General features: G+C 41.6%; 2 protein-coding genes across 4 annotated transcripts; one reads left to right on the top strand and one right to left on the bottom strand.

The window, feature by feature from the left end:
- Positions 1–1,093: 1,093 nt before the first annotated feature.
- LOC4345991 (pre-rRNA-processing protein TSR2) lies at positions 1,094–4,384 on the bottom strand. Its single transcript, XM_015793050.3, has 4 exons — positions 4,083–4,384; positions 3,495–3,586; positions 2,360–2,473; positions 1,094–1,524 (listed from the first exon to the last, which is right to left on the bottom strand). Exons 1-4 carry the CDS (start codon positions 4,279–4,281, stop codon positions 1,333–1,335), a joined length of 597 nt encoding a protein of 198 aa, XP_015648536.1. The 5' UTR covers positions 4,282–4,384; the 3' UTR covers positions 1,094–1,332.
- Positions 4,385–8,409: 4,025 nt separating this feature from the next.
- On the top strand, positions 8,410–13,878 carry LOC9269734 (lysine-specific demethylase JMJ30). Of its 3 annotated transcripts, none has more exons than XM_015793226.3 (6): positions 8,410–8,980; positions 10,745–10,954; positions 11,955–12,086; positions 12,174–12,317; positions 13,249–13,341; positions 13,597–13,878. In XM_015793226.3, exons 1-6 carry the CDS (start codon positions 8,489–8,491, stop codon positions 13,615–13,617), a joined length of 1,092 nt encoding a protein of 363 aa, XP_015648712.1. In that variant the 5' UTR covers positions 8,410–8,488; the 3' UTR covers positions 13,618–13,878. The 3 variants fall into 3 exon arrangements, with proteins under 3 accessions (XP_015648712.1, XP_015648710.1, XP_015648711.1); XM_015793224.3 differs by having other exon boundaries at positions 13,593–13,878; XM_015793225.3 differs by lacking the exon at positions 13,249–13,341 and having other exon boundaries at positions 13,593–13,878.
- Positions 13,879–17,281: the final 3,403 nt, after the last annotated feature.

Raw genomic sequence — 17,281 nt, 5'->3', positions numbered from 1 at the left:
ATCATTGTCATTTAAAAGTAAGAGATATCGACCTCTTGTTTTTGTTGTCGACTTCACGAGTGATGCACTAGCAAACGTGTATCTTAGCAATTAAATGAGCACGATACTTGACTTCTTTCGATATGTGTACGAAACGCTTAGGATGAGTGTAGAGTTGTATGGCGTACATGTATTGTATTTCTGTTAAGTTAATTTATTGAGGTATTGATTTCTTTTTTTTCTTTGTACTAACTAAATGAAAAAAAGGTTGAGAATGTTTTTGTCGCCTCTTACATGACAACAAAATAGGTAATCCTTGTTTTTAGCTTTTTATTGTGAAAAAGATAAGATTACATTTATTAGGATATATGACCAATCCGATAAACTTGATTCCATCCAAGTTTCTATATATAGTGGATTTAGAGAAGGTTCATTGAACCTGGTCGCTCCAGAACACATAAGCAGGCGAGGAAGCGTCTAGGTTCGATGTATCCTCCTCAGTGGTACACAGCCATGGCTCCAGTTGTCCACAAGACAGGGCCCATACAAAGGTTTAGTGTCCGATGGCGTGAGGTTACGGCCCACAGGTCCACTCCTCAACAACAAACCAGAGGCCCATATAGACGATTACCACAATAGTTTATATTTGACCAACAGTATCCCTAAATAGAACCCAATTCTAGAATTGAAGTTTATTTTAGAGTGAATGAAAAACTTGCTCCAATAGTTCTCCTAGAGATGTATCCAAAAAATTGGATTCCTCTTCTCCTCCTATCCACAAGTCGGGAGACACTCGCTCATATTTCCGTACGATCCCCTTCTCCTCCTAGTCAGGAGACACTCTCGCTCCATATTTCCGTACGATCCCGCTGTATCAGTTGGTAGTTAGGGGTAAGTCCACTTTTTATTATTAGGAATTATATATGTTGGAAATAAAAATTTATTTACACCTTAAAATCAAATTAGGAATTCCAAAAACAGAATTTGAGAGAGATTTTTAGGTATATGTCGGACATGCTCTTAAGGTACGATAGCCACATACTTCCTCCGGTCTTAAAAAAAAAATCAAATCCTACAATGAATCTGATTCGTGTTTTTTTTTTGACAGATGGAGTACTGGGAACTGATATATTCTTTTGCTCGTCTTCTGGCACTTGACATTACACAGATAAGACAGTTTCCTGAATGTAGAATTATAGATCAGTCACACGATTACAGCTCAGTTCAAGTAAAGGATACTACAACATAATCATCCCTCGAAAAAAAACTAGAACAAAACTTGACACTGAGAACCTCCTGGCAAACTGTCTTTGCAAGTGCAAAGTCTTTGCCAAGGTTTTTGCTTCTGTACTTTCAATTCTTGCCCCGACCACGCCTAGGTGGCACTGTAGTCCAACCATCAGCGTCAGGAACAGGCTTGGAAGGTTTTGGCTCGTCCACCGCCATCTTCTCCGCGCTGCCTGCTTCATTATCCATCATCGAAGGCTCACCATCGTCATCGTCGTCCTCGTCATCTGAGCTATCATCGTCTCCATCAACCACCATCTGCTCATGAGAAGGAAAACAATTATCAGGGTGTTGTGTTTCCGGTATAGTTATATTTCAGGCTTCCAGCAGACTTGCCAATGATGCAATCGTTATAAAGAGCTTTTGAACTATGCTCCAAGGATTATTCAGGAACAGAACCAATGCTAAAATTGGCAAAATAAGGCAGCGTTCGTTTCTCCAACTGAAATGGGATGAAATTTTAGATACTCGTGGCACGCTTCTCAAACTGCTAAACGGTGTATTTCATGCGAAAACTTTCTATATGAAAGTTGCTCTAAAATATCAGATTAATCCATTTTTCAAGTTTATAATAATTAAAACCCAATTAATCACATGTTATTACCACCTCGTTTTGCGTGAAACACTTAATCTTCATCTTCAGCAGATTCAAACGCCACCTAGAATGCTAATTTTAGCTGCTAGATGTTGTAGATCAAGGTGCGTTCGTTGTCTATGCAGCAAGTTGGAAATGCTAATGAAGTGCCTTTTGGTAAATCATCTACATACAATCGAGTATGTAAGATAGTTTACTATTAACTCGCATCAAGCTATGTGATGTATATTTCCCTTATTCTACAACCATATGTAAGTTCACTACTTGATCACTTTGACCTTAAATCCTCCTTAAACATAAAAATACTGAAACTAGCTTCTACAATAATCAGGGGAAAAAATGTGAGGTCGTATCAGAAAGACCACATATTCAAGGAGTCATATATCAAATTGTTAAATCCATACTCAGAGGCAAGTGAATACAGATTTACAAAAAATAAATTAGGTGTATAAAGCAAGTATAGAAGGAACACTTGATCATTTGTTAAAACTGCAGTACCTTTCTACTCTGGGAAACAGCATTCCCTTGAGCACGTGAGTTCCTAAGCTTCTCAACTGAAGAATAGTTGCTTTGCAGGCATTCTTCATGCATAATCAACAATTGTTCAGCGACCTGTCTGCACCAAAATAGTTCAAATTAACGTGCACATATCATGTTTCAAGCAAGTAAAACAAACACAACATTTACACACTCGACGGAAACAACACATTTCGCCATGATCATGGTGTCGAGTCTTAGATTTCTACTACAGAAGTGGAGAATGATTTCCTATTCCTTGAGCTTGATCTAAAAATTATTAGCTGCTAACACCAAGCGCCTAGGCAACACCTAGCACTGCACCTCACTGACCTATTAAGTGGTTAATCATCTTTTACATGAACAACTGGGAAGAGCATTATCCTGACTTTGGTCTTGTTAGGCTAACAAGGTTAAGGTCTTCATATGCAGAACTAGAAATGAATAAGAAAGAACTGAGAGCCATCTGAATAATCGGGTGTGTGGCACCTCACTGACCTGGGTTCAGTCATAATATCATTAACAAGCTTCTCACCTATAAGGGCAGCAAAAGTTTGCATTTCCAGTGGGATGCGAATCTATGGACTATGATGTAAATCCAGGCCTCAACAATTGCCATCTCTATGTTCAGCATGCACACACATGGTGCACACAGTTGCATGTGTGTGTTGTGAGTTGCGGTGTCAGAGCCTCAGAGGGCAAGCGTTCTCCAACAATCTCTCTACCAAAAAGCCTAGCGCCGGATTGACTTCTTGTGAAAATTAAAGGTACTATGAACTATTGAATCATCTTAGAAGAAGTGAAAGCGACATCTGCAAACCTTTTTAAAGATTTAATGCTAGAAAAAGGTACAATTCCAGAATGAAAATACAAAAGGAACAACCATGAAGCATACTTGGGGATACCACCTCCGTTTCAGGTTATAAGACTTTCTAGCATTGCCCACATTCATATATATATTAATGAATCTAGACATATATGTGTGCCTAGATTCATTAACATCTATATGAATGTGAGCAATGCTAGAAAGTCTTATAACCTGAAACGGAGGAAGTACAATTTATGAGATTAAAAGTTAATGGCATTTGCTAAATATGGATGGAGAGGAAACAATCACCTCTTCAACACTACCATCCTCAAAGTCCGCATTGAAGGATTTGGACACTGTGTCATACATCATATCCACCAAATCTTCATAATAATGTTTACCTGGACAAGAAACCTTGTTAATTTCAAAAGCAGACATGTATAAAAGTGAAGCAAGAAAAAATTGAAACCTAAAGCACACAGCAAATTCATATAAGTCATGCCAAATCATAGCAATCAAATGGCGTCCTCCAATTAAGGAATAACATAATCCTATCTTCCCCTGCATCCCCTGTTGAAATGTCAGAGAAACCGAAACTATCTGCTCATAGATAGCATAGCTTTCTTTTCAGTAGCCGCATCAAAACTTAGAATCTCGAGTCAAAAACTGAAATCTTCGTTAGAAGAAGTGCCATCTTTCTACCATTGAGTTCAATTCAACGCATAAATCCCATGTATCCTAAACCGAAACGAAAATCTCGCTGCGATAAACTAAGATAGATCAAAGGGGCACGCTAACAGTTTACCTGGATTAGATCGCACCCAAAAAACAGTACTAAAAAGTAATAACAGATGATGATGATGTTACAGGGAGGGGAAAGGAAGAACACAAGTATACCCTTGGAGTTGGCGAACCACGAGAGGATGGATTCGGCGAGCTGGTCGGCCTTGGCGCGGGAGTCGCGGCCGCCCCACTGGTTCTCCACCGCCATCTGCAGCGCCGTCCAGCGCCCGAACACCAGCCCGATCCCCTCGCCGAGGGCAGCCGCCGCCTGGGCCGAGAGCGCCCCGCCGCCGCCGCTAGTGGATCCAGCCATGGCGTGGGGAGAGAGAGAGCGCTTGGGAGGGGAGGAAGAGGGCTTGGGGTTTTTAGCCGGCGGCGGGGATGCGCGAGAGGGAGACCGAGCGGAACAAGGGTTTGGGACTTTGGGTAGGGAAAGGCTGTTTTATGCATGAAAGCCCTTGGTTTTCAGAAAAATCTGAGAAAGGGAATTTTGTAGCCTTCTGTTAGAGCCTCATCGCTTGCCCATATTTCCTAATATAAGCTAGGGGCTGTTTATTTCAGATTAAGATCATTGTAAGTTAGATTATTAAATTAGATTACTATAAGCTGGATTATAATAAGGCTCTTTTTGTTTAGGCTTATAAGCCAACTTATAAGTCGAAAAGTCTAAGCCAAAACAAACAAGCAGCTTTTTCATTTGGCTTTTTTGAAGCCATAAGCCACTCTAACACTATTAAGCCAAAAGCTAGGTTGGAGAAGCTTTTTTGGCTTATATGAGATAGATGTATGACTCCACCACTAAACTTAGGACATTAAATCCACTGGCTTATAAATCATATAAGCCAATAAGCTGACTTAAAAGTCTATGCCAATAAGCCTAAGCCTAAACAAAGAGAGCCTAAGCTATGAGTTGTTTGTTTTTTCTGGATTATTGGTGACATTTAGGGGTAGTGGGTCTTTAGCCACCCAATAATCTGAAAAAGCTTCTCTAGAGAAGATTATTAGATTATACTAATTTGACTTATAGATTATAATAATCTATTTGTTTGTTTTAGCTTACTTCTAATTAATAATCTAGATTATAATAATCCTAAGTTGAATCAAACAGGGCCTAAAACAGCTTATTAGAGAATAAAAATTAATTTATAGGTAAAAATTTTATATGGTTGTTCATAGCGATTTAAATCCAACGCTAAAAACATATTACGTTGAAAATATCTTGAAATCAACTTTAAAATCAAGTTCAAAAATTTAAAATTTGACTTTTGCTTTGACTTGTTAGGTTAACTGATGGGACTCTCAAACGGTAGGCACACATCTACAAACAAGGCACCTAAAAATCAGTTTATTTGTTTTGTCAATTGTAGGAAAATATTTCACCACACAGTGAAAAAAATTTAGTATCTTAAAATGGTGAAATATAGTCATTCATGATTGAAACATCCTCTTTCGTACATGAGAAAACAAGCTTCAACTATTGTAACATCATCAAATCTGTAAGAAATCAAAGACATAAATATAAAACATTATCAAAATACATGTGCAATATTTTAATCCAACACCAAGAAACATCAAGATACATTGGATGAAAAAAATTACATAATGTACCATTGTATACCAACTTCTTTCTTCTATGTGGTGGGCGTCTACTCTATGGTTTTCACTACAGATCCATGTTGGGATGGTGCTTATGAGACCCTTCTCCACTAAGACAGGCAACCGCCACTCTCCTGGCCCTTGCCACTTGGTTGCATGTATCTCTATGTTATACTTGTCGCTCAGCCAAACTGAAATTGGGTCACCTCGACCATCTTTCTTCAGCTCCCAACCTTACATTGTGCTGGTGTCCGCACGGCCTTTCCAGAGAGCCACACGGGGAGGACGCCTCTCATTGCCAATGGAAGCCACGATCTAACCATGCCATGGAACACAAGCAGGTGTCATGTCCGCATTCTTGGTGGAGGAGTCAGAGAGGAAGAAATAAGGAACATGGATAAGAGGGATGGTCACAGGAGTGGATAAGGATGCAGAATGGATGGTTGAGAATGGTGTACGAATTTGGTTAGCCATCAGGTGCATGAGCGAGAGTGTTCTCGAAAACAATAGGGGTTAGTTCCTTCTAATATATTGACGTGCAAACCTTTTACGCGTTCGAAAAAAACAACAAGGGTCAACTGCCCACAATTTTACACAAGTTAGAAAATAATTTTGCAAAGGTGCATAGAATGGCTGCATGAGCCGTCATACACCCTCATTGCTGTTCAGGTAAATCAAATGGTTGATATCACATTGTGGTTAAGTTGCTAGTAGTGTGATAGTGCCCTGTAGAGCTCAAATAGCTCTTGACTTAAGTACTATGTATCTAAAAGAAAGATATTAGTATAGAATGTGTAGGAGTACATAAATCTAAATGCTACAATTAACATATTGAAGAAAATAGTTGCTCTTTAACTATTGGGAGCTGATTGCCCAATCAAATTGTACTGAGCGGGGGAAAATAATTATATTTATGTATGCAAACATGCCAAGGAAAATGAAAGATTTAATCCAGTAATTCCTGTCAATCTCTAGTCAAAATAAAATCTTATGAAGGATACAAAGCTATGATGTCAAAGCAAGTTTGTTCTATTGTATCTTCGATCCAAATAGAGCTAAAAATTAAAAAAAAAATTCAACAACATGTTGTTTGTTTGTTTTATTTGATCAACATGTTGGTTATGAGAGGTACGACAACATATGCCTCAATAATACAAATAATATATAATATATTAATATAGAGGCTAATCGGTATTGCTGGCTGTAGCAGCGCAGCTGCAGCCAACTAGCCTAATGCACGCTGATTTTCTGCAGCTGCAACAGTAGGCTTGCACATATTTCTGACCAAGCTACATAAGAGATAGCTAGGAGGGCAAATGACAATTGCGATATAATGGAATGAATGAAGAGGTGATAAAGACTAATAAGATAGGTAGCCACTCATAAGGAGATACATAGAGAGTGCAGGAAGGAGGAGGGCAAGAATCGAGTTGAGCAAATGCCAATAGAATAAGGTGAAGAGGCTGAATTCCAAAGGGAAAGGGAAGACAAGCAAGAAGGAAAAAGAGAGAAACAATTAGGTAACTAAGAAACTTTCGGAAGAGATAGATGTGGCTGCAACTAAAGCAACTTCTATATAATTTTTTTTCATAAAAAAGCGCACAGTCTAACGGTTAAAAATATACAAACGAAAATCAAGAAAGAGCTAAACTGAAACGGAGTTTAGAATGCGCCAAATATGATAATAGGTGGCTAAACTAACTTGGCAATATAGGGGGTGAATGGTAGCGCTATGCAACAGTTAACTGCCATGCATCGCTGTATAATGCAACCGATCAAGTCATAATTTGACCGAGTCTCATCGATTTCCTATATTTCTTAACAAGCTATTTTTATTATTATGGAATAAAATTAATTCATAGATAAAACTTTTATATATATGCCCTTAATGATTTATAAAAGCCAATATTGAAAAAGAAACTACGTTAAAAATATCTCATGATCAATATCAAAACTAAATTTGAAAAATTCAAAATTTATCTTTGACTTTGATTTAGTAGGCAACCAATGGGACTCTCAATAACATTTTTTTAAACCTAAGGCGAAACTTTGTTCCACTTTTATATTTAGAAGAAGAGAATTGACCCAGTTTATAAGGAAAACTGGGCCCAAAAACCATACAACTGTACGTTTAATTACGGGAAACCGGCTAAAACCCACCACACATGAAAAAAAAATAAGGGACCTAGCTACACAACTAGCAACAACGGTGGAGCCCAAACGTAGGACATCATTGCCAAGCTAAAACACAAAAGCGGCCTAAATAGCTCCAACATAACATTGCAGAAGAGGTGTTATTGCTGCCGAGCTAGCCGCCCAAGCGACCCAGCAGCGTCGACTTTACAACCGCAGCGATACTGAAGCCGCGAAAGTCGCCAGAGCAAAATTCAGCTCCGACATCCAAAAATGGACATCAGCCAAGCCACTAAAGAGCCACTTCCTTCACACGGCCAGCACCAACTCCTTGGAAGAGACTGCAACATATCATCGTTGCCAAGCATCGCCGCACCCCATCAGCGAGCAGCTCCAACTTCATCAGCAGAAATTGACATGGTGTGATATTTGTGCAGCAAAGCTCATAGGACCAACTTGTAAGATATCAAAATATCAGTAGCCAATATCTCCATCAATAATAATAACAATAATAATGTAAGAAGCTGATGCTTTCTTGTCAAATTGTTCACACCAATTCGAATGGAGAAAATGGCTCCACGCCGACACCGACCACCACCCAAGCTCCTCCATCCAGGAGCACACTCTCACTCTTTTCCGGAACATTCCAGAATGATCTTCCGCGAGAAAATATCTCGCACCATAAATATCTCACCACCCTCGACTCGAGCTCGAGCCTCGCCTACGCAACCGACCACCTCATCACCCCCGAAAATATCTCCTCCTCTTTTGCGCTTTTTCTACCCGCTCCGATGGCCACCGGCGGCGAGCCGCGGGCGGCGGCGGCGGCGGAGGGCGGGGAGAAGCGGGCGGCGCTGCTGAGGGAGATCACGGAGGAAGGCGGGTTCGCGTTCGTGGCGTCGGCGGAGAAGGCGGCGGCCGACGGGGACCTCCGCGCGGCGGAGGCGGCGCGGGAGATGGCGTGGGAGCAGCTGCACGCGTGCCCGCGGAGCGAGGTCGGGCGCGCGTGGAGGGACGCCTACGCGCTCGCGTGCCTCCACGTGGCCGCGCTCCGCGTTGCCGGCGGCGGCGGCGACGGCCGACGCGCCGCGCTCCGGGCGCTCGACATGGGCCTCATCATGGGTGGCGACCTCCTCCGCGCCGAGCTGGAGGAAGCCATCGCGCGGGTGGTCGCCGACCGTAGCCGCGGCTGCGGTGGCGGTGGTGGCGACGGCGCCGGAGAGAACGGAGCTGATGTTGAGAAATGGATGGAAGGCCTAACCAGGAAACGAGACCTCGCCGATGTGAGTATTTCCTCAAACCTATCGCATCTTGGTTTCGTCCTCTGCTTGCTGTGATGAATCCTGAGTTTTGTAGTTTAGGTGCATTGGAAAATGCAGTGATAAAATTAGATAGAGCCAAAACGTGTCGCAATTTCGTACCATGTACAGCAGTAGTCCTGGTGAATTACTCACTGAATTGGTTCGCACAAGATATTTTTCTGTAACATCCACCGCCATACTACCTGAGAAGTGAGAACCCTCGAATGTGGCACTATCTCGGTGCACATTGCATCCCACATTCCCACTACCGCAGTTCTCATAAGCTCGTGGCCTCGTGCAATTGTCCGGTTCATAATTTTCACAATTTTTCCCATTATTAAGGCTGTGTTTAGATCCAGGGTAAAAAGTTTTGGCATGTCACATCGGATATACGGAATTACGGACACACATTTGAAGTATTAAACGTGGACTAATAACAAAACAAATTACAGATTCCGCCTGTAAACTTAGACAAATTTATTAAGCCTAATTAATCCGTCATTAGCAAATGTTTACTGTAGCACCACATTGTTAAACCATGTAGCAATTAGGTTTAAAAGATTCATCTCGCAATTTACACGCAATCTGTGTAATTAGTTATTTTTTTCGTTTATATTTAATACTCCATACATGTGTCCAAACATTCGATGTGACAGGGTGAAAATTTTTGCCAGGGGATCTAAACAGGGCCTAAGACCTGGATTTATTTTGAAAGTTGTATTAATTTCCATGAGATAGGAGTACAGCTACCAGATAGAGGAGATACAGAGTTTAAGGACACGCACATGCAATGTTTTGTCACCCAGCAAATTGAGGAGGTACCGAATTTTTAAGGATTTGCCATTTTAAGTGGCATGAGTGATGCACAGGTTCCAGACATCTGGGTGCACTCAACTAATGGTTGAAAAAAAAAGTTATGAATTACTCCCTCCATTCGTAATGTAAGGTGCGCACGCATTTCAAGATTCAACTTTAAAAACATTCGACTAACGATTAGTATAATATAAATTGAATTTTATTTGCTGAAAATAATATCATTGGATTGATATTTTAATATACTTTCATATGGTTATAATTTTGTTGCTACAAACTTTATTTTTTTTATTTTTTTAGAGAAGGGTATTTTTTTACTCAGCCTCTATATCCAACCGGATATATACAGCCATTTTAACTTAGGAACTTAGCCTATCAAATAGAGAACTTAGCCCTCAAATAACCCAATCTGAAATTCGCTCCTATGGAGATTTGAACTCAGGGCCTTGGGTGCTACTCAGGTCACTGCAACCACTAGGCTACATGCCCTTTCACTGCTACAAACTTTATGGTATATGAGAAATTATAAGTCAAAAATTAGTTTTGTAGACCGTACCGAGTTTGATCATACCTTATACTATGAAATAGAGGGAGTATATCTTTTTAAGTTAGGAATATTAATGCGATGTTTGGTGCCTTTCCTTTACTGGTAGTCATGTTGCTTGACATATAGAGCATATCAGTCACTGATGTTCAGCCATGTGATTTCCTAATTGGAACTTGGCTCCAGTGGATCGATTTTGTTAGTTGTGGGTGACCTATGTCAAGCCAAATGTGATCATTTTGTTTGGAATACCAAGTTACCAACAGCATCACTGAGTACATTGTTGCCCATTTCTCTGGATTCGTTGATACTCCAATTTGAGTGATTATGCTCCGTTTCTTACTTTGTTATTGTGCTGCTGTCAGCCAGTTAATATTGATTTATTTCAGGTGCTCAAAGTTCTGCCAGTGAAGTCCTTATCTTGTAAGCAAATCGAGAGGCGATCATGCATTTCTTTGGAGGCATTTATACGTGATTACTTTTTATGTGAGTCCCCTGTTATACTCAGTGGCTACATCGATCACTGGCCTGCACGGACAAAGTGGAAGGACATAAGATACCTAGAGAGGATTGCAGGAGATCGGACTGTTCCTGTTGAGGTATACTTATGTTTTATGCATCAATTTACCGTTATAAAGTGTTGTTATTCCACTCCTCAATTATGAAAGAACAATTTGCATTTTTTGGGGAAAAAATGAATTAGTAGTTATGCTGTTCATAAATAAATAAGGTGATACTGAAGGACTGTTTTTAATCTTATTCATCGATAAAATGGTGACTTTCCAGTAAGTGGTTTGTGTACTCCCTCTTGACCTCAATTCAACAGGTCTCACAAGTATTTATTATTGTAAGAGCTTTTCTGTTCATATTTATCCTTGCATTATGATACCTTATATTCCTATATATGATGTTAATTTGAGATGTGCTGCATAGAGGAATTGAATTGCATGTTGAAACTAGCATATTCTGCCTTATAAATCCTATCCATCCAGTGTGCTTCAAAGTTGATGCAAACTTTCAAAATCCAAATCATACCATGTCCTTGCAAAAATGTCAAGGCATACTTTGGATGGATAGGACAATCCGATAATGAATGAACTTACATATATGTGTGGAGCTGCATCCTCAACAGCTGGATCTTCTAAACAGATCGATTCACATGTTTTATATTTGGAAATTGGCATAATCTCCTAAGCTTATTTTCTTTGTTTTACAATATAGATTACTATTGTATATCATCGGTTTAATTCTGTTGCTTTTTTCGCAGGGTTTGAAATTTGCCAAGTTTCTGTTTTACCATTTTTGTGCCATCTAGTATTGTAGTATGTAAAACATGACCTGAAAAATCCTCCTTTAAAAACTGGTTATCTTCCATACTATCTTCTTGCATCTGTTCATGTGATCTACCAAAATGCATGTCTATTCAAGTGTTCCGTACGTCCTTTAGCATATCTTTTTTAAAAACATTTTTATGTCCTTAGTGTAGTTCTGCTTCAAATAAATTGGGACTTCTTTCTTTGTTGAATGGTGTTCGAACTGATCATTTTCCCTTTTCTTATAGATGTTCCCAGTGCACTGATATAAATAGTGGTGTCTCAGGTTGGAAAAAAATATTTGTCTAGTGAGTGGAAACAGGAGCTTATCACATTTTCTCAGTTTCTTGAGATGATGTGGTCATCTGATTGTTCTGCAAACTTGACATATCTAGCGCAGCATCCACTGTTTGACCAGGTGATCAATTCTCCATATGCTTGAGTTTATACACATAAGGAATTAGCAGTTGCCATCTAATAGTTGATGGTACTCAACATTTAACAGATAAAAGAGCTCCGTGAAGACATAATGGTTCCTGAATATTGTAACGCTGGTGGTGGGGAACTCCAAAAGCTCAATGCCTGGTTTGGCCCTGAAGGGACGGTTACACCATTGCATCATGACCTGTATCATAACCTTTTTGCTCAGGTATCTCAATCTCATGAATATGTTATTCTCGATCCTTTGGTGTTTAATTTCAGATTACTTCTGCTTCAATGCAAACAAAGTTATTCTTCTTTCTTACAACTGCTTTCCATGAATTTTTTCAAGAGCTAATTTAATTTATAATGCAGCTACTTTTCTTTTGTTACTTCGTAATGTGATACTACTCCATTTTCATTGTATGATAATTCGGGTTTCATGACATTTTAGATTTTTAGTTGTATTATCTATATTTATTCTCTACCTAGTTTATATACACTTTTAATTTTGTAATTTGCGGAGACTAGGAGCTTTGGAATGTGCAGAACTAATGTCTCTCAGGTTTATAGAGGGTTGTTAATCGTCAACAGTGGCAGTAACCATCTATCTTAGTTGAGACACACATCAACCCATAATATTATTGTAACATGTATCGTTTTCCTTGGCCCATGAACATCCTGAAGAAGTTCAATTGATTAGTTCTTGCAATTGATTAGTTCTTGAGTTCAATATTGAGAAGTAGCATAAGACAAATGGAGTGCACAGTTGTTATTGCCACCAAAACATGTTCTCTAGTAGTATTATTCCTTCCTATAGTAGAAGTATTTGTCGAACTATTTTGTTTGTATTCAAATGCCCACGAGTAAATCTTCCTTTCTTGGACTATACTTGTCTGTTTTTCTCCAAAAAGGGAAACCCTCAGATACTGGTATTCATCCAACGCGTAGATCACCCACTCTGTTTTGAGATCACTGGAATGTTTGCACTGCACCAAAGCTCATATTCCGATAAAAGGTTGTGGCCATATCCAAAATGGCTACATGTAAGTTTGTAGCTTCTGTTGGCTGCTGTAACAATTGAGGTTATCCATTACTGAATTTTATTTGGTGCGGTGAGGACTTCGTTTAGTTTTCTCAATATTTGCTGTTCTTCACAGGTCTTGGGCAGGAAATATTTTAGACTCTATTCTGCTTCCATCTCCAATGACCTTTACCCTCACAGAGAAACTATGCTAAGCAATATTAGTCAGGTGCGTAGTCTCTTAATAATCTGGAACAAAAAATTTGAGTTCAGTTGTGTTTTAAACACAATATGACAAACAATGAGACCAGATTTTCTTCTGGTTCGCCTGGTCATCATTTGCTTCTTTTTGTCCAACAAGTTATCCATGTTCCTCTCATCCTGAGCCTTTGCTGTCATATATTTATGAAACTAAGCTTACTAGTTGCAAGTAAAATTGATCATCACGGAACTCAATTCTCTGAATCAATGTCTGGGCAGGTAGATCTTGACAACATTAACGTAAATGAGTTCCCGAGGACAGGAGACGTTGAATTCATGGACGGCATATTGGAGGAAGGTGACCTGCTTTACATTCCACCAAAATGGTGGCATTACGTTAGATCTCTCTCTACTAGTTTCTCTGTTAGCTTCTGGTGGCGAACGTCAATTCCTCCTCCTCAGGGCTCGTAATGTTATTGTTTTGATCATCCATGACGTTTGCGTTTCTATCATCAGATGTTAGAAACCCAAGAAAAACTTAATTGAACCCATGTTTTATGATCCACTATTTTGTGGGTACGGCCTTGTTACGGTCCGTGTATATCATACTAGCGTGTGTTACAATCTTCTAGTACTTCTGTATGACCAGAAACAACCGGGATAGTCCTAGGGGTAAAGCCACAGAGGCACACAATTCACAAAAACAGTGCCAAAATTAGACATCTCTGGCTTTTAAAGAAGTGAAAACTGATTATGCTGTAATGTACTCCCTCCGTCCCATAATATAAGGGATTTTGACATTTTACTTGTACTGTTTGACCACTCATCTTATTTAAAAAAAATTGTGCAAATATAAAAAAACAAAAAGTTATGCTTAAAATACTTTGGATAATAAAGTAAGTCCAAAAACAATAATAATTTCAAATTTTTTTGAATAAGACGAATGGTTAAACAGTGCAAACAAAATGTTAAAATTGTCAGGGTTACGAGTTAGGTATACCCTTTACCCTTCGATATACGTCGCATATCGGTATGGCATACCCACGCGCATACGGATATTCTCTGCACACATTAAGGAAATCCTTCACGGAATTTACGGATGGAAAGAGTTCTACTCGGACAAGGCTGGGTCGTCAATGTATCGTGTAAGGTCTGATGTCTCCAAGTTCTACTTGGAAACTGCTTGATCTGCGATATAAAAGGGACCCCCCAGGGAGGACCTAAGGCATCGAATCTCAGAGCCAACACAACCCTCACAGCCTACGAAATCGGAGCCTACATGAGCCAAATCGCCGGGAATCTAGTCGAACCAACTCAACCACGATCTCGCCGGATCCATCGAGTTCCATTGTTCCCTTTGTAACCTGTGTTTTCCATCATATAATCCCACATCAACTGGATTAGGGCTATTACCTATCAAGGGGCCTGAACCAGTATAATCTTCGTCTTTTGTCTGCTTGATGTCGTCTTACGTAGATCCTGTACCAACGTACCCCAATATCCTCTATATCCGGTCTACGGGTATCACCCGTCGACAGTGGCGCGCCAGGTAGGGGCACTTGGTGCTCAAGGTTCTACTACTATGTCATCCAGCTTCGTCGACAACAGCGTCAACACCAACCTCAACCAAGTATTCCCTGCTTCAACAATGCTGGTGTGGACTCAAGTCGACGAAATCGTCTTCCCGGTTTACACCACAATACCGATCTCAGCCGGTCCATCAATGACTGGAAACAAGAACGCAGTGGCTACAGACCAAGACGACTCCTTGTCGAAAGATCCTCCCGCCGAGGCAGAGAACGGAACATCGACGACATCCGAGCTCGAGAAGGATTCTAATGCGGCCAAACCTTGTTGTCCCGACATGAACCGTGAGCCGATGAAGATGACTTCCGAAGCGACAAAGTCCTGGTGTCCTATCCACAAAACCAGGAAACACACTTTGCAAGCCTGCTGGGTTTTTCTCAACGTCCGCGCTGAAATTCGCGCCTGCAAAGAGCGTGGAATTCAGCGTATTTCTCCAACTCGTGATGTCTATTATCCTATTCACAAGACAAAGAATCACGACCTCTCCAGCTGCAAGGTCTTTCTCAGCGCCATGAAAGCGCCATCTCCTAAAGTCCAACAGTCACACATCCCCATCAGGGATAAAGACAAGGAACAAGGAGCGATGCCAACCTCAGATCGATTTGTTGGGGTAATCGATATCGATCCCCACGAACCATCAGTCTTGCACCTTCTCGTAGACTATGGATCATCGAGAACGAGCGCGCCGCGGGAGGTATTGGCTATCGATGATGTCGGCACGTCAGCGCGCACCAATGCAGAAGCGGAGAATCAATTGGCCACTCCAGCCCAGCACATCAGAGCCGTCAACGCTATACTGAGGAAAACCCCCTACGATCCTGTTCTGAACGATGATCTCGCACGTTGGACAGAACGACTACGGGAATCAGTGACCAACCTCAGCAACGCGTTCGGAGAGGCCGCTGCCGCAGCGCACCCGGAGCAGCCACCAACTGGCGATGCCAATGGTGAAGACCCTGAACGGAGGGAATCGCCTCATCGAGCTACCCCTCCACCTGGCGGCACTGGCGATCTCCGAGATCACCTCAACGGCCGCCGAGAGGCACGACGCACACGAGACAACGAGAATCGTTCCCGGCGTCATGTCTCTTCACGGCGCCATGATAACGAAGATCGAGGAGACCGCTCAAACGAAGACCGAGACTATGATAACCGCCACCACCGCCACGATCACAATGATCGCGAACGGCGGGTGCCAGGTGATACTAGTCGAGGACGTCGCCATAATGACGACGATGATGGAGACCGTCGCCGAGACAACAGCGGGAGACAACGACAGGACTCTCGAGATCCAGGCCGACATCCTCGTAACCGTACGCCGGAACCGAGCGACCCATCATCATCGTCATCATCCTCGTCTTCTTCATCATCAGACAGACATCCACGAAGGACACACGATCGCCGACAACCCACCGTCCCCAGCGCTAGGTGTAGAGCTTTCAGTCGTTCCCTGCGTGATGTCCGATGGCCTGAGAGATTCCGACTTGGAGCAATAGAAAAGTACGATGGGAGCACCGACCCAGAAGAGTTCCTTCAAGTCTACTCCACAGTACTCTACGCTGCCGGAGCAGACGATAACGCATTGGCGAATTATTTGCCAACTACGTTAAAAGGCTCTGCACGTTCATGGCTGATGCATCTCCCGCCCTACTGAATCTCTTCGTGGGCAGACCTATGGTAGCAGTTCGTCGCCAACTTCCAAGGAAACTACAAGCGCCACGCGATCGAAGACGACCTACACGCGTTGACACAGAACTCGGGTGAATCCTTGAGGGAGTATGTTCGGCGCTTCAACGAGTGCAGAAATACAATCCCCGAAATCACCGACGCTTCTGTAATTTGCGCCTTCAAATCCGGTGTCAGAGATCGCTATACTACTCAGGAATTGGCGACAAGACGCATCACAACTACTCAGAGATTGTTCGAAATTGTTGAGCGATGCGCCCACGCAGATGATGCGCTAAGACGCAAGAATGATAAGCCGAAGACCGGGGGAGAGAAGAAACCAGCCACGGACGCACCTGAGTCAAGCAAGAAGAAAAATCGCAAAAATAGGAAAAGGAAAGCTCAAGCGGAAGACCTCGCAGCAGAATACGCGAACCCTCCCAAGCGCCCAGACCCACAGAGTAGCGACACAAAGAAAGCATGGTGCCCCATACATAAGATGGACAGACATTCTTTGGAAGATTGCCTTGTTTTCAAAAAATAACTCGAGAAGCACATTGCATTTGAAAAGGGCAAGCGAGTATGCGTGGTCGAAAAGGATGCGGAGGCGGCTCCCCAGGAATCGGATTCAGCATATCCAGACTTTGACCTCCACGTTTCACACATCTTCAGAGGTTCCACAACGTACTCCTCGAAGCGAGAGTACAAGAAAGTGG

This window comes from Oryza sativa, chromosome 8, assembly GCF_034140825.1.
Source record: "Oryza sativa Japonica Group chromosome 8, ASM3414082v1".
Lineage (NCBI taxonomy): Eukaryota > Viridiplantae > Streptophyta > Magnoliopsida > Poales > Poaceae > Oryza > Oryza sativa.
Note: the sequence above shows the minus strand (reverse complement) of the source record. Positions and strands in the feature narration are given on the sequence as shown.

Excerpts from the sequence above, each read along its gene's own strand:
- LOC4345991 (XM_015793050.3), bottom strand. The coding sequence starts at position 4,281 with ATGGCTGGATCCACTAGCGGCGGCGGCGGGGCGCTCTCGGCCCAGGCG. Across the intron at positions 3,587-4,082 it reads GTGGTTCGCCAACTCCAAGG|GTAAACATTATTATGAAGAT; the intron begins GTATACTTGTGT and ends TTTCTTGTCCAG. Across the intron at positions 1,525-2,359 it reads CTGTTTCCCAGAGTAGAAAG|ATGGTGGTTGATGGAGACGA; the intron begins GTACTGCAGTTT and ends TCTCATGAGCAG.
- LOC9269734 (XM_015793224.3), top strand. The coding sequence starts at position 8,489 with ATGGCCACCGGCGGCGAGCCGCGGGCGGCGGCGGCGGCGGAGGGCGGG. Across the intron at positions 8,981-10,744 it reads GGAAACGAGACCTCGCCGAT|GTGCTCAAAGTTCTGCCAGT; the intron begins GTGAGTATTTCC and ends GATTTATTTCAG. Across the intron at positions 12,087-12,173 it reads AGCATCCACTGTTTGACCAG|ATAAAAGAGCTCCGTGAAGA; the intron begins GTGATCAATTCT and ends AACATTTAACAG.